Source organism: Hermetia illucens, chromosome 2 (genome assembly GCF_905115235.1).
Source record: "Hermetia illucens chromosome 2, iHerIll2.2.curated.20191125, whole genome shotgun sequence".
Lineage (NCBI taxonomy): Eukaryota > Metazoa > Arthropoda > Insecta > Diptera > Stratiomyidae > Hermetia > Hermetia illucens.
In genome coordinates, this window is record NC_051850.1 from 188,137,627 (window position 1) to 188,155,634 (window position 18,008).

At 41.7% G+C, this 18,008-nt stretch overlaps 1 protein-coding gene across 5 annotated transcripts in view; it reads right to left on the reverse strand.

Annotated features, from left to right (window-relative positions):
* LOC119648164 overlaps positions 1–18,008 on the reverse strand; it is a 362,867-nt gene that overhangs the window by 131,121 nt on the left and 213,738 nt on the right. For all 5 annotated transcript variants that reach the window (XM_038049743.1, XM_038049740.1, XM_038049739.1 and 2 more), the window contains 2 exons: positions 13,262–16,616; positions 5,395–5,486 (listed from right to left, as the gene is read on the reverse strand). In XM_038049743.1, the coding sequence (XP_037905671.1) occupies positions 5,395–5,486; positions 13,262–16,554 (3,385 nt within the window). In that variant the 5' untranslated portion in view covers positions 16,555–16,616. The remainder of the gene's footprint in view (positions 1–5,394; positions 5,487–13,261; positions 16,617–18,008) is intronic.

The following is an 18,008-nucleotide window of genomic DNA, read 5'->3' on the forward strand; positions in this document are numbered from 1 at the left end:
CTCAAATAAAATCGGGCCTGTGGTGAAAACTACGCGGGTCCCAATATTATCCTTTTCTTATAGTGGAATTTCTATTCCGGGCCCCGAGAAAATTCCAATTTGTTTCAATACAGAATGGGCCTTTAATTTAATTTTTTTGATCTTTGAGGGGCGGAAACTTTTCCAATCTTTCACATTTAAAATATATATATACCATTTGCAAGTCAAGCTAACGCTCTTACAAATGAAATTAGCGCTTCAACAAATGAAATTAACGCTTGAACAAATAAAATTAACGCTTTAATAAATGAAGTTAAAAAATAAAAATTAATTTTCAATGATTTCCAATGAAAATAAAATACAGGGTTTTTTAATTTTATCACTATAAGTTCATCAATGACAAGATTTTGTAGTTCTCTTTATGAAGTCTGGGTTCCATCTAATGTTTGAAGAAGACGGAGTAACTGGGGTCGTTATACTTCGTAGAACAGGCACCAAAAAAAACTCCTGATAAAATTGTATGAGTACAGAATGAGTATAAAGGAAGCAGCAACTGCCACCAACATCAAATATGAGACAGCAACAACATCCTAGAGTAATATAAAACAAGTCGGGAAACCGGAAGCTCGACGCTTCAGGTACGAAAGGTTTTGTGTATTTCTTAGTACGTAGCACGTAATATATGCATATGTCCGCTTTCGGGTGATATTGGCATTGATAGTCTTCAATTTTCAAAGAAGCAACAACTTCGACGTATTATAAATTTGTTAGTAATAGTACGATTTCCACCAAACTTGGTATGATCATGCTCCACATTATAGCCTACATTACTGCAGAATTTCGTGCCGCTAGGATGAATTTAAGGGGGGTTTCCAGCCAATTACAAAAAATTATAGTAATATACTATTATTAACTTTATTTGAACAGATATCGGTATGAAAGGTATTTCGGAGCCAAGGCAGTCTCCTGATTTTTTTCAGATTTTTCGGTTTGGTAGTTTCTGAGAATGGCCCCTTAAAGAAATGATTCAACCCCCCGCACTCCCCACGTTTCCAAGAAATGTCAAAACTAAGACCGGTTTCGAAAAGTACTAATCGAGACCTTTAATTTGATACCCCATATGACTATATTTGATGAAAAAAAATTTACACCCCCCTTTTGCATGTATGGGGACCCCCCCCCCCTTAAATTCAACGTAAAAGGATGTAACTCACTGTATGTGTGAGCGTTCACAGTTCCCATCTTTCTACCAAATTTGGTGTCAATCGCTATAAGACAGACAGACAGACAGACAGACAGACGGACAGACAGACAGACAGACAGCTCCGTGCTACTCTACGCAGCTCCAGTTTGGGCAACTGCTCTGAATAACAAAGTGAACTGCCGAAAATTGGGAATGGCGTATCGGTTAAGTGCACTCCGGGTATGCAGTGCATATCGGACAACATCAGGAGAAGCGGCATATGTACTAGCAGGGATGCTCCCCATAGACATCTTGGCGAAGGAAAGTTGGCGACTCTACAACAAAACGTATGCAGCTCGAGAGTCTAGCGCATTTCGACGGCAGCTGGCACGGTGGGAATCTATCGAACGGTGGCAACAGCGATGGGACGAGTCCCAAACTGTTTGTTGGACATACCGCATCATTCCGGATATTCGGAGATGGTTTGAACGAAACCATGGGGAATTAAGCTACGAGTTCACAACTATTGAGTGGACATGGAGGTTATCGTGCTTATTTACATCGATTTGGTCACGACGAATCACCATGCTGCCCAAGATGTGGTAACGTGGCTGAAAATGCGGAGCATGTCATATTTGATTGCCCCAGGTTCACCGCGCACCGAACAAGAATGGAAGCGGTCGCAGACAGGCGTTTAACACCCGAAAACATTGTGGAGTTTATGCTGGAGTCAACGGATGCCTGGAACCAGGTTGTAAGGGAACTGCAAGCTATTCACCAACAGCTTAGGCAGGAAGAACTACGACGAAAACAAAGAAGGGAGAGAACCATAATGAGCCGCAGTTAAAAGCTGATCCAGCCCCGCGATGCAATACTTGATAGGAGTTCCGTGGGGAGAGTGGAATGAGAAGGAGGTGGTTTTAGTGAGTAGAAGTCTCACATAACTGCGTGGCAGGAGCCAGCAGTAGGTTTTGAACCTTTCCACCTTCCAACGCCAAAAAAAAAAAAAAGACAGACAGACAGACAGACAGACGGTAAACCGATTTTAATAAGGTTTTGTGTTTACACAAAACCTTAAAAAACGGATATGCCTTGGTGGAACAGAAACGGGGTGGTTGCCGCCAGAGAAAGCTGACAGACGAAGTGCTAGCCCAACTTGAAGCTGGTGTGGAAAGAAACTTAGCAATTTCAATCAAGGAAATTAGGCGCCAGCTTTCTCTAAAAGGGTTCAGTGTAAGTATATCGACCGTCAAAATTTGGCATCACCTTGAAGCTGGGTACTTCGAGTTAGATAGGGTTATTGCTCCGAGCGCTATCGAGCTTAGAAAAGGGTATGCCATCGAGTTGTCGAGAAAATATCAGCAAACGCGACAGAAAATGATTTTCGTTGATGAGTGTGGCTTTAACTTACACCTTCGGCGTGGTCAGACTCAATCCAAAAGGGACACTCAAGATCAAGTAATACTGCGGACAGCACGGGGCGGCAATGTAAAACTCGTTGCCGCGATGACGAGCGAAGAAATTATCCATCATAAAATATAATATTAATAAATGAAACTTGCAATGGCGAAAGGTTCTGCTGCTTTATTAGGGAGGAAGCTTAGTAGGAGGCATTGATGATTACAGATAACGCAAAAACGTATAAAGGCTGGGAAGTCGCTGAAGTTATACGTACTGTCGGTTTGTTCATCTTATTTTTGCCTCAAGACTCTCCAATGCTGAATCCAATGGAAAAGGTTTCTTTGAGAGCAAAAGAACATGCATGCGAAAGCTTGGCAGATGATCTACAAACATATAGACTCCAGGACCTGATTCGGTTGGGAATTGGAAATCTATCGTCGTCAGATTGCGATTTTTATATGGATATGATGATACAACTACCAAATGCGACAGCTGACGAGTTACTATAAGGCCTACAAATAAGTTCTGTCGGTTTTCACAATAGATGGCGTAGCTTGTTTTTTTATTCCATTGATCCACATTTCCAAACATTCATCGGAAAGCTACTGTCAATAGGCACAAACGTCAGTATAAATTATTTAATTGAAGTGTAAACAACAATATTTTTTTCATCAACGAAAATGGCCAATTTTGTACCAAATAATGTGTTTTTGCGGGAAGTTCTACTTCATTATTTCAATATGAAGAAAAAAGCCACCGAAAGTCATCGCATTTTGGTGGAAGTTTATGGTGACCATGCTCTATCTGAGGGTACGTGTCAGATGTGGTTTGGACGGTTTAAAAGTGGCAATTTTGACTTGGAAGACGTAGAGCGCGCCGGACGGCCAACAATTTTTGAAGATGAAGAATTAGAGGCATTGCTCGACCAAAATCCTTCGCAAACGCAAGAAGAACTTGGAAAAACACCCCCACCGTTTAAAAGCAATGGGAATGATCCGAAAGATCGGAAATTGGTTTCCGTATGAAGTGAAGCCAAGAGACGTCGAACGCCGTTTTGTCACGTGCGAACAACTGCACCAACGACAAGAAAGGAAGGGTTTTCTGCATCGACTAGTTACTGGCGATGAAAAGTGGATCCATTACGATAATCCCAAGCGTTGGGCAACGTGGGGATATCCCGACCATGCCTCATCATCGACGGCCAAAGCGAATATTCATGGTGAGAAGATCATGCTGTGTATATGGTGGGACCAGCTGGGTGTGGTATACTATGAACTGCTAAAACCGAACGAAACGGTCACGGGCAAACTCTACCGGCCGCCCTAAAACGGCCGCAATACCAGCAAAGGCATGATAAAGTTATTTTGAAACATGACAATGCTCGTCCACATGTTGCACAGCCCGTTAAAACATATCTAGAAACGTTGAGATGGGAAGTCCTACCCCACCCGCAGTACTCTCCAGACATTGCTCCTTCTGATTACTATTTGTTCCGGTCGATGCAGCATGGCCTGGCTGACCAGCACTTTTCCAATTACGACGAACTCAAAAAATGACTCGATGAGTGGATAGCGGCCAAGCCGGCCAATTTTTAGCGCGATGGTATCTATGAATTGCCTGAAAGATGGAAGAAAGTTGTGGCTAGCGATGGGCAATACTTTGAACAATGAATGTATAACCAATTTTTCACAGTAAAGCTTCAAATTTAAAAAAAAAACCGACAGAACTTATTTGTAGGCCTTTTATAAAACTTTTTTAAAAATAAGATAAAATAAATTTTTGAACTTGGACAAACATTGTTGTTATTAGTTACAAAGAACGTCTATCTCATTTTTATAATCGTTAATTAGTATTTTATTCGCGATATTTTCATTAGGCAGACCTTGGATTTCACTCAACAGCTCCATAACTTGCCTTGAAGAATAGTTAATTTGTCTGGAAATATCATTTTTTCCACTTCTTAAAACGTGAATTTCATTTATTAAAACCTTAATTTCATTTGTTGGGGCATTAATTCCATTTGTTAAAACGTTAATTTCATTTGTTGAAGAGTTAATTTCATCTGTAAGAGCGTTAATTTCGTTTGTAAGATCGTTAATTTGACTTGCAAATGGTATAAATACAATAGTAGAATGAGAAAAAATGTATACATGTACGAACGTATGAATAATTGTCAGTCGAAGGAATTAAAGATACGAGTTGAATTATTAAAAAAATCTAAATCGAATGTTAAAACATTAAAGTATTTTGGAGGAGCAGAGTAAACGATTATTATTCAATTTCTATCGTATTGCAAGAAAATCCCATTCAGCCAAGCAATTATCTAAAGCAATATATGACTACTGACCCAATTTCCAGCAAAAATAACTATCCAATGTGACTGCATCTGTATTTATAATCAGCAAAAGTTTCAATAAACACACATTGGTTGAGAAAACAATACTTAAATGGAGAAATGTGCCAAGAATGTGGCCAAAGACCCGTCTCAGCCATGTAAGGTCTTTTTATCTATCTTTGGTGGGTCATTATGCAAAATGTCCGCTATTAGAATAAAAAGAACTGCAAAATGACGATATCACCAACGGCATTTATTGTAAGTAGGTGTGAATCGTTTTTATGGTCATACCGGCCATGATGCATGCAATAATGTGCTTGACTACAGCGCGTTTTTACGACCTGCCGGAAATTGGAAGGCGGGAGAAAGCTCCAAGATTTTTCTACAATGGCGAAATGCGCAAACTAATAACTGAAGAAAAGTGAATATTGAAAGAAAGAAAATATCTACTCATTTTTCAGTTTTCCGAGATAAGATATTATTCTGGGAAACTTACCGTCTATTTCCTCTGAGACACGGTTCGTTCGTTGATCTCGTACTTTTTTACTCCAGTCTGGACTTCGATGGTATTTAGCGCGTTCTCGAACCCTGAAATGTATAAATAAATAATTAAACAAAATAAAAACAAACTATACAGCGTAGACGTCCGTTTCTTATCAATAGAATTACACTTTTCTGCAACGATAAGATAAGGTGCTCTTAAGTGTCAGCTGAACTAGAAAAGATACATCTTGGAAAGTAAAGTGTTGCTTAAAATTAAGGTAACACATTGCAGGCAATCCGATGCACGTACCGGGATTGGATAATTGTTAGAGTTCTAGGTTTTTTATATAAAAAAGATCTATGTTGCGTATATTTAAAATATCTATCTCTTCTTTGGCCTTTGGACCGTTCAGAGGCGATTGACTTATTTTGATTGGTTGTGTTGCTTTGCTCGGTCAAAGGCTTGGTCTGGATGCAGTTGCAACCCCATATAGATCACGGGTATCCTCATTTCGGCTGTGGTCATGGCTTGTTACGCCACAAATCCAACGCAACATTTTCGTCTCTATTACCGTGAGACGCCGTTCAGTGCCTTTTATAGTCGTCCAATACTCAGAACCATAGAGGACCACTTAATTCGGGCTAAAGCGTGAAGCAGTTCACTTTCGGTTCATGGCGTTAATTAGAGATATTCAAGCCACTTAGCTATGAGTAGGTCACTGCCTACTCATATTGCCTATTTTATTAGGATCGGCCCTCAAAAATTCTGTTTTATTCAGATTCAATCTGTGATCGTGTTACATGGGACAATCATTCCATTTTTGAACAAGTTGCCTTAGATTAGCTTTGCTACGAGACGCTAGAGAAATGTTACGTGCAAGTGAAACAATTGATGGTCCTGAAATAGCAGTAATTTCCTCAAAAATATGCTGTTACATCTAAAATTGCTTTTTATCAGACTGGCACCTTGAATTTGGGAACTCTTCCAAAGAGGGCCCTAAGCTCTTTTAAAAAATGAGCCATGAGTCTCCATAATCAGAACCACCGTGTAATATCCAAACGTCTCATGGAGTGGTCGGGGTCTTTATTAATATTAGCCACTGTTAACTTGACGCAACTATCTCCTCCCCCCCCCCCCCCCCCCTCCCCCACATTAAGTGTTTTCTCCTTGTCGTAAATGATATCTAAACGGAGTAGAAAGGATTCGTATTGGGTTTTGGAATGCGCCCAGATTCCTCGACGACGGTATCAAAGGCTAAGTTGAACGAGATTTTCAGTGTTACAAGCTGGACAATGTGGGGTTACGTGGGGATTAGATGGCAGGGCTCTGGGGAGCATTCGTTTCGCTTTGGCGCTCCAGCAAATCTTCTGGAAGTATATAAGTGAAAATCACGGTTCAGCGACCGCGAGCTTAATCTTGACTATCTGCGGACCAATTTCAGAGATTTCCAATAAACAAGAGAAGGAGGGTTTCTGTAAACAACTGAACTTAGTCCGAGAGAGGTGGCCTAAAGGTGGCATTGTGACCACGTTGAATGTTGTGACAACACCTTGCTCCCACATGTTATGATCAGCATGGTCTATTGTAAATCAGTTGAGTCTCACCACGTAGATTTAGGATGTAGGTAACAAGAGTGGTGCTGACATCGATCTCGAAATGGATCATCCCCTGATGGTCGCTTGTCTACGCATTTGCACTATAGACGAACTAGAGTCAAACATTGAGGCCTTCCAAAATGCAGTAGAAGTCACATGCTAAACCCTGAAGGAAAGATCGCTCTAATCTCTCTGATATAAAGACCACCTGAAAGTGTTCAAAAGATGATTTTGGACCACTGCCAAAATATCGGAAAAATTAATGACTTTGCGAGATTTTGCAAGATTCTGACCAAAAAATATTGAAAGTATTAAAAAATCGTAGAGTTCATGGCCCGAATCTTACTCCGCAAGAGAGGAGAAGTACGAATTAAAGTTCTGTTTGGATTGATAATTACGAGGGAAAAAATCAGCTGAGATATAGGTAATTTTCCAGCCTTTAAACTTCCTTACCCAGACGTTATGATACCATTTATGCTAAGGAAGTCACGGCAAAATGTTGCTCCGTGGCTCACATCCGAAAACGCGTACATGTAGTTCTTATTCAATGATGTGAAGGCTTGTCCATGAAGCAGTTTAAGTCTGTCAATCTTAAGTCCTTTCGATAAACTTTCAGACATCCATTTAAGGATAATATCTACCTTAAAAGTGAATCAACAGAAAGCGCCCCTTTTCACGATAAGTAATATGCTTCAGCTACCTGAACCTGGACAAAAAGATGCTTTCCATAATATGAGTATCAAAGCCATCTAAATAGCTCCAACCAGGATAGGATTAGAAGGATGTATTGCGTAATGAATAGTTAAGTATCTCTGCTAAGAATCAGAGTAATCTAATCAAATGTAGGAAGCAGCCCCATCTCTGCTAAGAATGAGTGTAACCTCACACGGCTAAATGGACAAAGAGTAACAGTTCCTTAGAATGTACCTCGTATGATCCTGGATTGAAAACTAAGTTGAAAACCGGACATAGAGCTACGAGTTAAGAAAGTCAGCATTGCTTTCTGTGCTTGCTAAGATACCTTGATAAGAAATGGGGGTTTTGTCCGAAAGTGGTTCTAAGTATGGACAGCCTGCTTCAAGCATGGAATACAATAGGTTCAAACTTAACAGAATCGAAAGGACCACATATGTGGGCAGTATTAAGACCATGTGTTTTTGCCTCTCAAACACCTTCAACGTATTCTCATGGTTAAAATATTTTATCGTGTAATGCTGTCAGGCTTCATAAATCAGAACGCTGGATTACGGGGCTATACGGTCATTGCCATATCCTGAACTTGGTCTAGACTACCTTAAACGAAAGCTGGAGTTCAGGGGAAACTTCTAGCCAGGACGGACTAGAAGACTAACGATATATTGCGAAGCTACACCGAATCCACCAAAATGAACAATCCAGCGTATTTTAGGCGGAGTTTTTGGTGAGATGGAGGTTTACCAGTAGTTGATCTGGATCACAATCGAAATATAACTATTTGACTGGAAGGTAAGCCATTATTGAAGCCGTAGAGTCGGCGGTGCCTTTTCCAAGGTAGTGAGACATTGTAGGAACGAATTGAAAAGTTTCCGGGGTTTCCAGACACAGGAGTAAAGTGGGGTGCCCTGGTTCTACTCTAGCTTTTTTAAAGAACGACACCTTATAAGCCAGGCCCGTATGAATGCATACATTATGGCAGCGATCCCCACAGTGCACTGGAGATGGAGACGTGGATGACTATTTCATGAGCTTCTTCTGCAACTATCCAAATCTAGCTAGACCCAGGCAAAGGGCTCTAAGTAAACTAAATATTTTTAGCAAAGTCAGGGAGCTTCCTAACTGTAAACTGAGGAGTTTGTATACCTTGAGAACTCCATGGGTTGCATCTAAAATGTAGAATCCATCTAATTCCACTACCTTTGCACCGTGAATTGACCATGATTTTGGAAGCTATCGCCCCAAAACGACTGCTTTGCTAGCGGAGGTTACACTTATACCTGTACATCTATTGTGCACGCTAAGTGCAGCTATTGACATATTTACTCGAAAATTAGGACCATAAATAAAATATCTGCTGCCTTTCCAAGCATGCAAGATGAAAACTTAGAATGACAGTTAGAGTTTTTGGTTGGTGGTTTCTTTCAGTAAAACTGATTGACAGGCCAAACTAGATAACCCTGTTAAAACATTGAGCAATTTTACAGCTAGAAGGTGACCATGGAAAAAGTAATATATGAGGCACATTCTAGTTCCAAACAACTAAAATTTCCAAAAAACGTTGACTGACGATTTCGTCTAGGACTCATCAGACGCTGCCTCACCTCTGCCCTGGGAGCAGCGTTATCGAAAGTAGCGACAGGTGATAATCGAAAATACGACATGAGTGTGAATTATATTGAAGTGAATCGGCAGATTCTCAACAAAAAAAAATCACTTCGGCCTAGGTTTGATCTGAACTTACGACGTGCCATGTTTGCGATTATATAAAAATGGAGGGATTACCACCTGTCGCTACTTTTGGTCACGCTGCTCCCAGGGCAAAGGTGACGCAGCGCCTGATGAGTTGCCTCTGCCCTGGATGAAATCGTCAGTCAACTTTTCTGATAAACTTGGGTGTTTAATCCAAAGAAGAAGAATCCGTGGACCACAAGAGAGGAAGTAAGTTGCTTCCCATGTAGTCCGGTCCGTCATCAATTGGGGACTCCCAGCTTCCTCAACAAAAAAAACTAAAATTTATTGACAGTGTCCGTGCAGGTTTGCTACCATTTGTGATTAGCTTCACAGGAATGATAATCGCCGTACCTGTGCATTCCACAATCTAGGCAGCTCGGGAAGATGGGCCTCCTGTCACTTTTGCACTCACACAATTTAAGTGAGCAAAATACATGAAATTGTTTTCAGGCTTTCAAAGATGACGCTGTAAGAAAACCTCAAGTTGAAGTCCAATGGAAGACGCCATCGCCACATCGTCCAAAAACAACGCCCCCAAGTCAAATTAAACATCAAAGCATCGCTGATTTCTCTATGCTAAGGGTGTAGTATATTCAGACTTTGTTCCTCCAGGTTAGACCGACGTCAACCAAATTGCATATTCGTAAGAAAGAGCTGGTTTTTGACAGATAGGAGACCACAATAATACACCCATACACACAGCCGTCTCTATTCAAGAGTTTTTGGCTGAAAATGTTATAGTTTTGCTGTCCCACATACCTTGTAGTGACCGCGGCTGCGCGACGGGAGCGGAATTTCATTCGGCTCTTTCTTAATTAATTTGCTTAAACAATGCATTTAATAGTGTGCAATTGCCTTAATGTTCGCCGCAGATTGCACATTATTCAATGCATTCGAGCGAATTGATCTTGACAGGAGGCGAATGATTTGCCGCATCTGCAGGCGCATGCGCATGTTGCCGCAACATTGCCGAGTGAAAAAGGCTATGTAGCGGGAATAGAAGCGGTGCACGAACAAAGACAGCGAGGATGTTGCTGGGGAGAAGAGTTTTGGTTTTTTGGGTGGTGGAGTGAGGACGGAGAAAAGAAAAGAGGAGCGGTTTTTTGGTTTGCTGGCTGGAGAAGAAGAAAGAGGAATTGGACAAGTCTGGGAGAAGAAGAAAAAGGAATTGGACAAGTCTGGGAGAAGAAGAAAAAGGAATTGGACAAGTTTGGGAGAAGAAGAAAAAGGAATTGGACAAGTCTGGGAGAAGAAGAAAAAGGAATTGGAAAAGTTTTGGAGAAGAGGAAAAAGGAACGGAAGTGTTTGTTGAACGAGGGTTCGGGAGCGCAAGTGATTTTCAAGCTGTGGTGCAATGAATAAGTTCAATCGTTAGCAGATAATAAAGGCACAGTGATTTGAAGCAAAGACATAGAAAAAACAATTGAAGGGACGGATAACTGAATTATCAAATGAATTAAAGTTAATATTTGGCGGAGAAGTAGAGTTCGGAATTCCCGCGCTGTGTGATTATATATCTTGTAATAATTAATATTTTGAATTTTAAAAACAAAAAAAATAGGTACACCAGCCGCCAACCGAGCTCGGCGTGACGACCTGGGTGAGTTATTGTTTGGATTTTCTTTTATTTTATTTTCTTTTTATTTTTATTTATTTTTCATTTTGTTTTATTATTTTCTTTTTTTTTGGTATTTGAACAATTGTTTATTTTTATTTTCATTTTTGGTGTTTATGATTAATATTATGGAATTTTATAAATAATGATTGAATAATCTGAAGTAGTTTGAGGACTTCCTCCCCTTAGTTCCTCCTTACACCCACAGAATTCCTATAAAAGGGACATCCTCTAAACGAATCACTGGCCGGAGGATGTCGAGGAAGGGCGGGAACCTCAGAGGCCGTGCCTCGTACAAGATCTGAGGCGGAAGAGACGGCAATTGAGACGGTGATCCGTCGTGGATCTTCCCCTCCTTAATCGCGGCACTCGGGTCCGGAGACTTACGGCTCCACGCGCGCGGTCGAGCCGGTTTTTTTTTTTTATTTTCCAATTTAGCTCGCGTGCTGTTTGTCCATCGATAGACCGTCGCGAAATCCCTTGTAAAATCGAAGTTAAAATCCGGTGCGGGCCCACGCATTGGAAAAGGCACGTTGTTTTAAGTAATGAAGCGTGAGGGATCAAAGCGCTCAAAGGACCCCCCCCCCCCCCCACATTCCCGAGCCTGGCTAGCACATAGGCGTGCAAGAACGTGTCGACCGAGCACTTTGATAGAGTTTCAGTCTTTGTGGGCAGACCTTCACGGTCAATTTTGCCAATTTGTTTAGCTTTTTTTGGGATAGCTCTGCCCTCTAGGTCGTTATCGGCCACTCAGGATGATCGACTTGATCTCCTATCCCATTCATATCATTACAACCTTCCTCGCTTGACCTGGCTCCGTGCGACCTTTTCTTATTTCCACGTACGAAAAGGGGTATGAAAGGGGACCGATCTGACAAGGCTGAAGAGGGAGGAACTGTCAACACTTCTAGAAAAATCTTCCGAACAGTGGAAGCATCAATAGGACAAATATATTAGTTATAATGGAGATTATTTTGAAGAGGATAAGGCAGTTTTGAAAAAAAAAATTGAAAATAATTAGCCTTTAAAAATAGTCCCGTTTTTTCGGGTAAACCCCTCGTATACCTTACGCTATGATATTTCCTTCTAATCAAAACCCGATCCTACCCATTATTTCGAAATCAAATTGTGCTTCTGATGGGAATAATTTTACAGCAACATGAGTTCTTTCATCGGCCCATACCAAAGAGGCTTCACTCCAGGCAAATCAGCGAAAAATCAGATTTTCTCTCTGCGGCAAGCGATGGGAAAACTTTTGGAATATGACCATCAGTTGCACTATCTTTTCATCGACTTTAAGCCTGCCTATGATAGCATAGCCAGGGTAAAATTGTACACGGCCATGAGAGAATTTGGTATCCCGACGAAACTGATAAGAGTTATTAGGCTGACTCTAACCAATGTGCGAGGCCAGATAAAAAAAGCAGGATCACTCTCGAGATCATTCAACATCAACAACGGTCTAAGACAAGGGGATGCCCTATCATAAGTCCTCTTTAACCTGGTCCTCGAGAAAGTGATCCGCGATGAAAATGTTAATGCCAGAGACACCATCTTATTCAAGTCCACCCAACTACTGGCCTACGCTGACGATTATTGTCATTATGGGAAGCTCAACCCGAGATGAACAGTCTACCTTCATCTAGAAAAAATGCGAACTCTTAGCGGCGTTCGAGAGAAGAATCCTCCGAAGAATTTTGGCAGGTTACCTGAAGACGGACGATTCCGCAGCGTCTATAACGATGAAATCTATGAGCGATACCACGACCGTTTGCTGGTGGGGGGGTCACCTAATCCCTATGGGTGAGGATGATCCGGCTCGAGTCTATAAGGACAATATCTATGGTAGAAAAAATAACACGTGGCAGACCCTGACTCAGATGGAGCGATGGCATAGGTCAGGGCCCCAAATACCTTTTAGGGATATCGAATTGGTGGACCTTGGCCCAAAACCGAGACGTGTGGATTTCCTTACTATGGCAGGCCTAGAACGGATACCGGTTGTTGTTCCGTTGATAATGATGAGTTGTTATACTCAGTTGACCACAAGCAATTCTGAACAAGGAATACAAAAGCATCTGAGAAAGAAAAGGGTGAACTTTTACTTCCTTAATAAAAAGAAATCAAACTATGCTGTGATGGCTTAGATATTAGGGTTCCGTTTATATTAAGCCTGTGCTCTTAATTTTGTGAATCACTGTACTTTTCCAAGTGAAGTCATCTTATTACTATGAATACTTACACAATGAACTGTTGTTTAATTCTTCCACCCCGCATCCTACTCTGTGTCTGCACATCGTCATCGTCCGATAAATCGGTTATCCAGTCGTCACTATTATCACTTGCCCCTTCACTGGGCGGTGTGACCGTTTGACCCAAGGTCATGCCGTACAAACTATTCGTTTTCTGATCCGATGACAAGGTCGAAATCGAATCGGAATGATGAAGGCCCGCGGGAATGCGCCGTAACGAACTTATACTCTCGTAACAATTCGACATCATTGATATGGTATCAAGCGACTTTTGACCATGCACTTTGCTGGATGACGTGGGCGAGGAGGATGTGATACTCTCATAGCAATGGGAAGTGATCTCAGAATGTTTGATGGTATCGTAGATGTTTTCCTCAGGATCATCTTCTTCGTTAACAACGTCATCTTCAGAATCGAAATTCATTTGAAGGCACAATGGAATGTCTGCGCTGCGATACCGCTCTGGCGGAGGTTGAGGGAGGGCAGGATGTTCGACACGAGGCGATTTTGGTGGTCGAGGTGGTATCCTGGAGTAGTCAATGTCAGCAGGGGTAAGGTTCCCATTGCTGATTATTCTTTTGGGCAGAGGAAGCGCCGGGGTTTGACCACCAGGCTCATTGCTTATTCGGATGTCCGGTTCTAGCTTACGTGGAGGTGGCGGCTCAGGAGGATCACATATTTCATAGCTGTTTTCTGAAACATCTGGCTTTGGATCATCTTCCACAGATTCGTAGTTGGCGTATGATTCGTAACTGTGCATGCTTTCGCAGTCTTTCAAGTTTATCGCATTCTTCACTTCGGTCAATGTTTGGTATATATTCTCCTCCTTCACTTCAATGACTGGTTCCTTAAGTTCAACCTTTGGCGTAACGAATTCACAAGGATGAATATCCTCAGGTGATGCTATTGGTTCATATAACTCATCCGTTGTCTCTTCAGTGCTTTTTATTGTAGACAGAAGTTCGTCTGTTTTCTGGAATATGCTCGACAGGTCCCGCTCTTCGAATGAAATTTGTCTCAGCCTCATACTAGGGAACCTACTCTCGTCCATCGACTGAGTTTTGTTAATGAGGCGAGTATTCACAGCTTCTACCAAACGTTCAGGATCACCATCTTTTATAGCCTCCAAAAAGCTATTATTCATTCTAAAATTATTCCGAAACAGGAAAGAATCGTTTGGTTTCATTTTTGCGGTCATCTGTTGATAAAGACGATCTTCCTCGCTCAGTTGACAGATGTCATTCGTACTCTTTGAAAGATGTTCCAATTTCTTATTGACTGTTTCTAAAGCATCCACGATTTTCTGATCTGGTGCTGCCTCGGAGGAATCAGTCAACGTTGCGATGGGTGAGATTACAAGGGCCGACTTCTTTGAAGAGAACGGTGATTTAAATCGGAACTTTTCATATAGGCGAGCGTATTTGCGCTTCTTTGTCTGGTTTTCTTCCCGTTCGGGAGTTGATTGACGAATCGGAGTTGAAACCTCAGCCGGAACGGCAGAAACGTCTGCAGAGGAAGAAGCTTGAACAGGAGGAGCCTCAGCAGTAGCAACTGATATGGCCTCTGTAGCCTCTACTGCCTCAAATGCCAACTCAAGTACCTCCTCCGTGAAGGATTTAGAGATTGTTGCTTCTGGTACCGATTGGTCCTCCGGTAATGGCACTACACTTATTTCGTCAGTCTTTGGGGCAGATTGTTCTAATGGGATTGGTTTTTCCTCTTCTTGAATCTCAGCCAAAACTTGACTTGCGGCTGATACGCGGATTTCGGCAGTGCTTATGTGCATCTTATTCTTACGTAAACTATTTCTAAGTGCTACCTCTTTTGTTCGCTGCAAAACTATTTCGCTTTTTGAAGGAACTTTAGGTTTTTGGGAAGTTTTACTTTGGTGCGAAAGCGTTTCTGTCCTGTCTGTTTGTTTGTTCGTTTCGATTTGGGTGCTCTGGTTGTTTGTTTCGAATTTCCTAATTGTCTCCTTAACCGTCATTGAACCGGACGCAGAACTGGTCTCTCTGGGAGTCTTATTCGATACTTCTCTTGTCGCCTTCTGTTGCTTTGTTGGGGTACCTGCGCGCTTCTTAAAACTTAACTTCTTTCGACTACCACTCTTTATTGATGAGATTTCGTCATCAGTGCCACTTCCTTTGCCCGCCTTTTTCATTTTCGTATCCCCCACACTTTCTTTGATTTTATATACATGCCCTGACGTCGCTATGAGGATTCCATTATTTCGTTTCACCTCCTCCAAGATGGCGGCATCTTGTTGAATTAACTGATTGAAACGATGCGTCAGGGCGGCCACCTTGCTACCGCTTGTCATTTTTCGCGGCGCGTAGTAGTTTTTCGAATGCGTTTTGAAACTGCACTTTCGCGAAGTTGCGTTTGTTTTACGTACAGGTGACTCGCTACTAAGGGAATTAGTGGAACCGCCGCTTTGGCTTCGACCTCCATTGCTGACGCTACCGAAGCCAGCGCTATCGCGCTTATCAACTGACGAGCTTTTTATCGCCATTTCGTTGTTTTCTTTATTTTCAGTGCCACTCGATGATTTTATCTCCTCCTCGTTATCTTTACTGATAATGCATGTGTTTTTGTTCGGAGTTGTTGCTGCTGTTCTGGCTGTTTTACTTGATAATTTTGCTGGAGATGCTGGTCCGGATTCTTTGTCATCTAAGTTGGAATTTCTGGAATCTCTACGCTTTCGATTGGCAAAAATGTCCTCTCTTCTCACCCAGTGAATTTTCTCACCCTTTGCAGTACCCGCAACACGGGGGAAATTCACTCCGAACGAATGGGCTTGCCTGAGATCGCTTAATGAACTAAGTGTTGACCGCTTTTTCGACGAAGCAGTTTTGTATTTGTAGAAGTTGTCGTCATTTATGTGACTTTCAGGTGCTTCAATCGTGCCGTCGTAGAAACTTTGTGACCGTTTGGGTGGTGTCAGGTCGGAATCACATTCACTGGCCTGTTCTTGGGAAGCAGATCTTTTCGTGTATGCTCCACCTAATGTAGCCGCTTTCCGTTGTTTGCTATCTTTGGTGGCAGCAACTTGACTATCCCAAAACTGTCTTAGCCCTTCGACTCCACGATATGTATCTTCTTCTGAAGTATCACTGGAACCGCTGTTTGACTCAGAGTTATTCGATTTCGCAGGTGGATTACTGCTAAAAAGGTTAATCCACTTGACAAATGAAAATTGGGGCTGATGTGAGGTTTTCTGGTCTTTGCAATCATAACACTTAGAGTTGGACCCCAGTGGAGTCCCATCCGCACTGTTCAACATTCTGGTGACCGTCGACTGATCTTTCAGCCTTACAGGCCGAACTCAATCGGATTTGTCCGCACCTGAAATGAAAAATCCTATATTAGTGATCGATTTCGGCAGCCATACATATATATCAGGAGGTGCGACAATTTCCAAACATTGACTACTTTCTGCAAGAAAGCATAATGAGCCAAGGTCCAGTAAGTGAAAGTGACAACAGTACCTGACAAATTTTCTCATTACCATATCAATGCAATCAAACACTTTTTCAACTGTAATTGAACAAATTTTGACCTTGCCCCTTAGATAAGAAATATCGAGCCTTCTATCAGGTAGTCTCGCCTTTACGATAACATAAGACTTTCCTCGGTGCAGAAAGAAAAGAGAAATTCACTTTTCATTTGTCGAGTGTTCCAGCAACAACAAAAGCGACTGGATCAACCTGTTGCTGCATATCTACCGTAAAAACACAAATAATCGAAACAAGGAGAAATTATTGGCTGATTCAAAGAAATTAATTGGCTTTGACTTATGGTTAATGCAACGCAACATAACATCACCAAGGTGACAACGAGGTATGCACGTAGCATGCACTAATGGCGTTGCATTATGCTGGAATTTCATTGATGTGTGCCAGATGGGTTTCAGGTGTTTTTTACGAGGTGCATACGTGTATCTTGTTGACTCTGCTTCTTTTGAAGTCAGATTCAGTGCCTAAGCAGTTAGTATCTATTCGAAAGACGAGAGTCAGCCAGGCACGAAACAAAGGTAAAACCCAGCAATTGTCATGCTATATTGGTTAGCACTCGTTGCATATTGTCTTTAGCGGCTATCGATGCATTCTTCTATTAATGCAGCTTCGGGGCTCATGCTGCGATGGGTGTCGTTTATTTACCTCGATGAAATATAGATGGTCATTTCTGTCTGAAAAGATAAGGGGCAAGAGCATAATAGCAGCTTTCCGATATTGTTCCTTATGTTTGTCAAGCAGGTCGCCATGATCATATGTTATCAGAAGAAAGTATAAACTGGATTGTGAACTTAACAATTTTAATGTTATATTTTGCAGAGTTATTGCTGCCAATAAATTCAAGAAAGTGGGTTTGTTCGTGGAATGGAAAGTTGCATCGCCCAAAATACTTTCCTTTTATAAAATTTACGATTTGTAAATTATGTATTCAATTCAGAAACACTAAATCCTAGACTGGCAAACATCATCATCAACGGCGCAACAACCGGTATCCGGTATAGGCCTGCCTTAATAAGGAACTCCAGACACCTCGGTTTTGCGCGAGGTCCACCAATTCGATATCCCTAAAAGGCTGGCAAACAGGGAGCTCCTATTATGGAAGTGATCAGAAGGCTGTGATGAAGAAACCCCAATTTTTCATATTAAAATTCAAAGACCAAAAGGAATATGTCTCCTATTTATGTACTCCTTCACACAACCTCTTCCTTCGTCTTCAATGCGG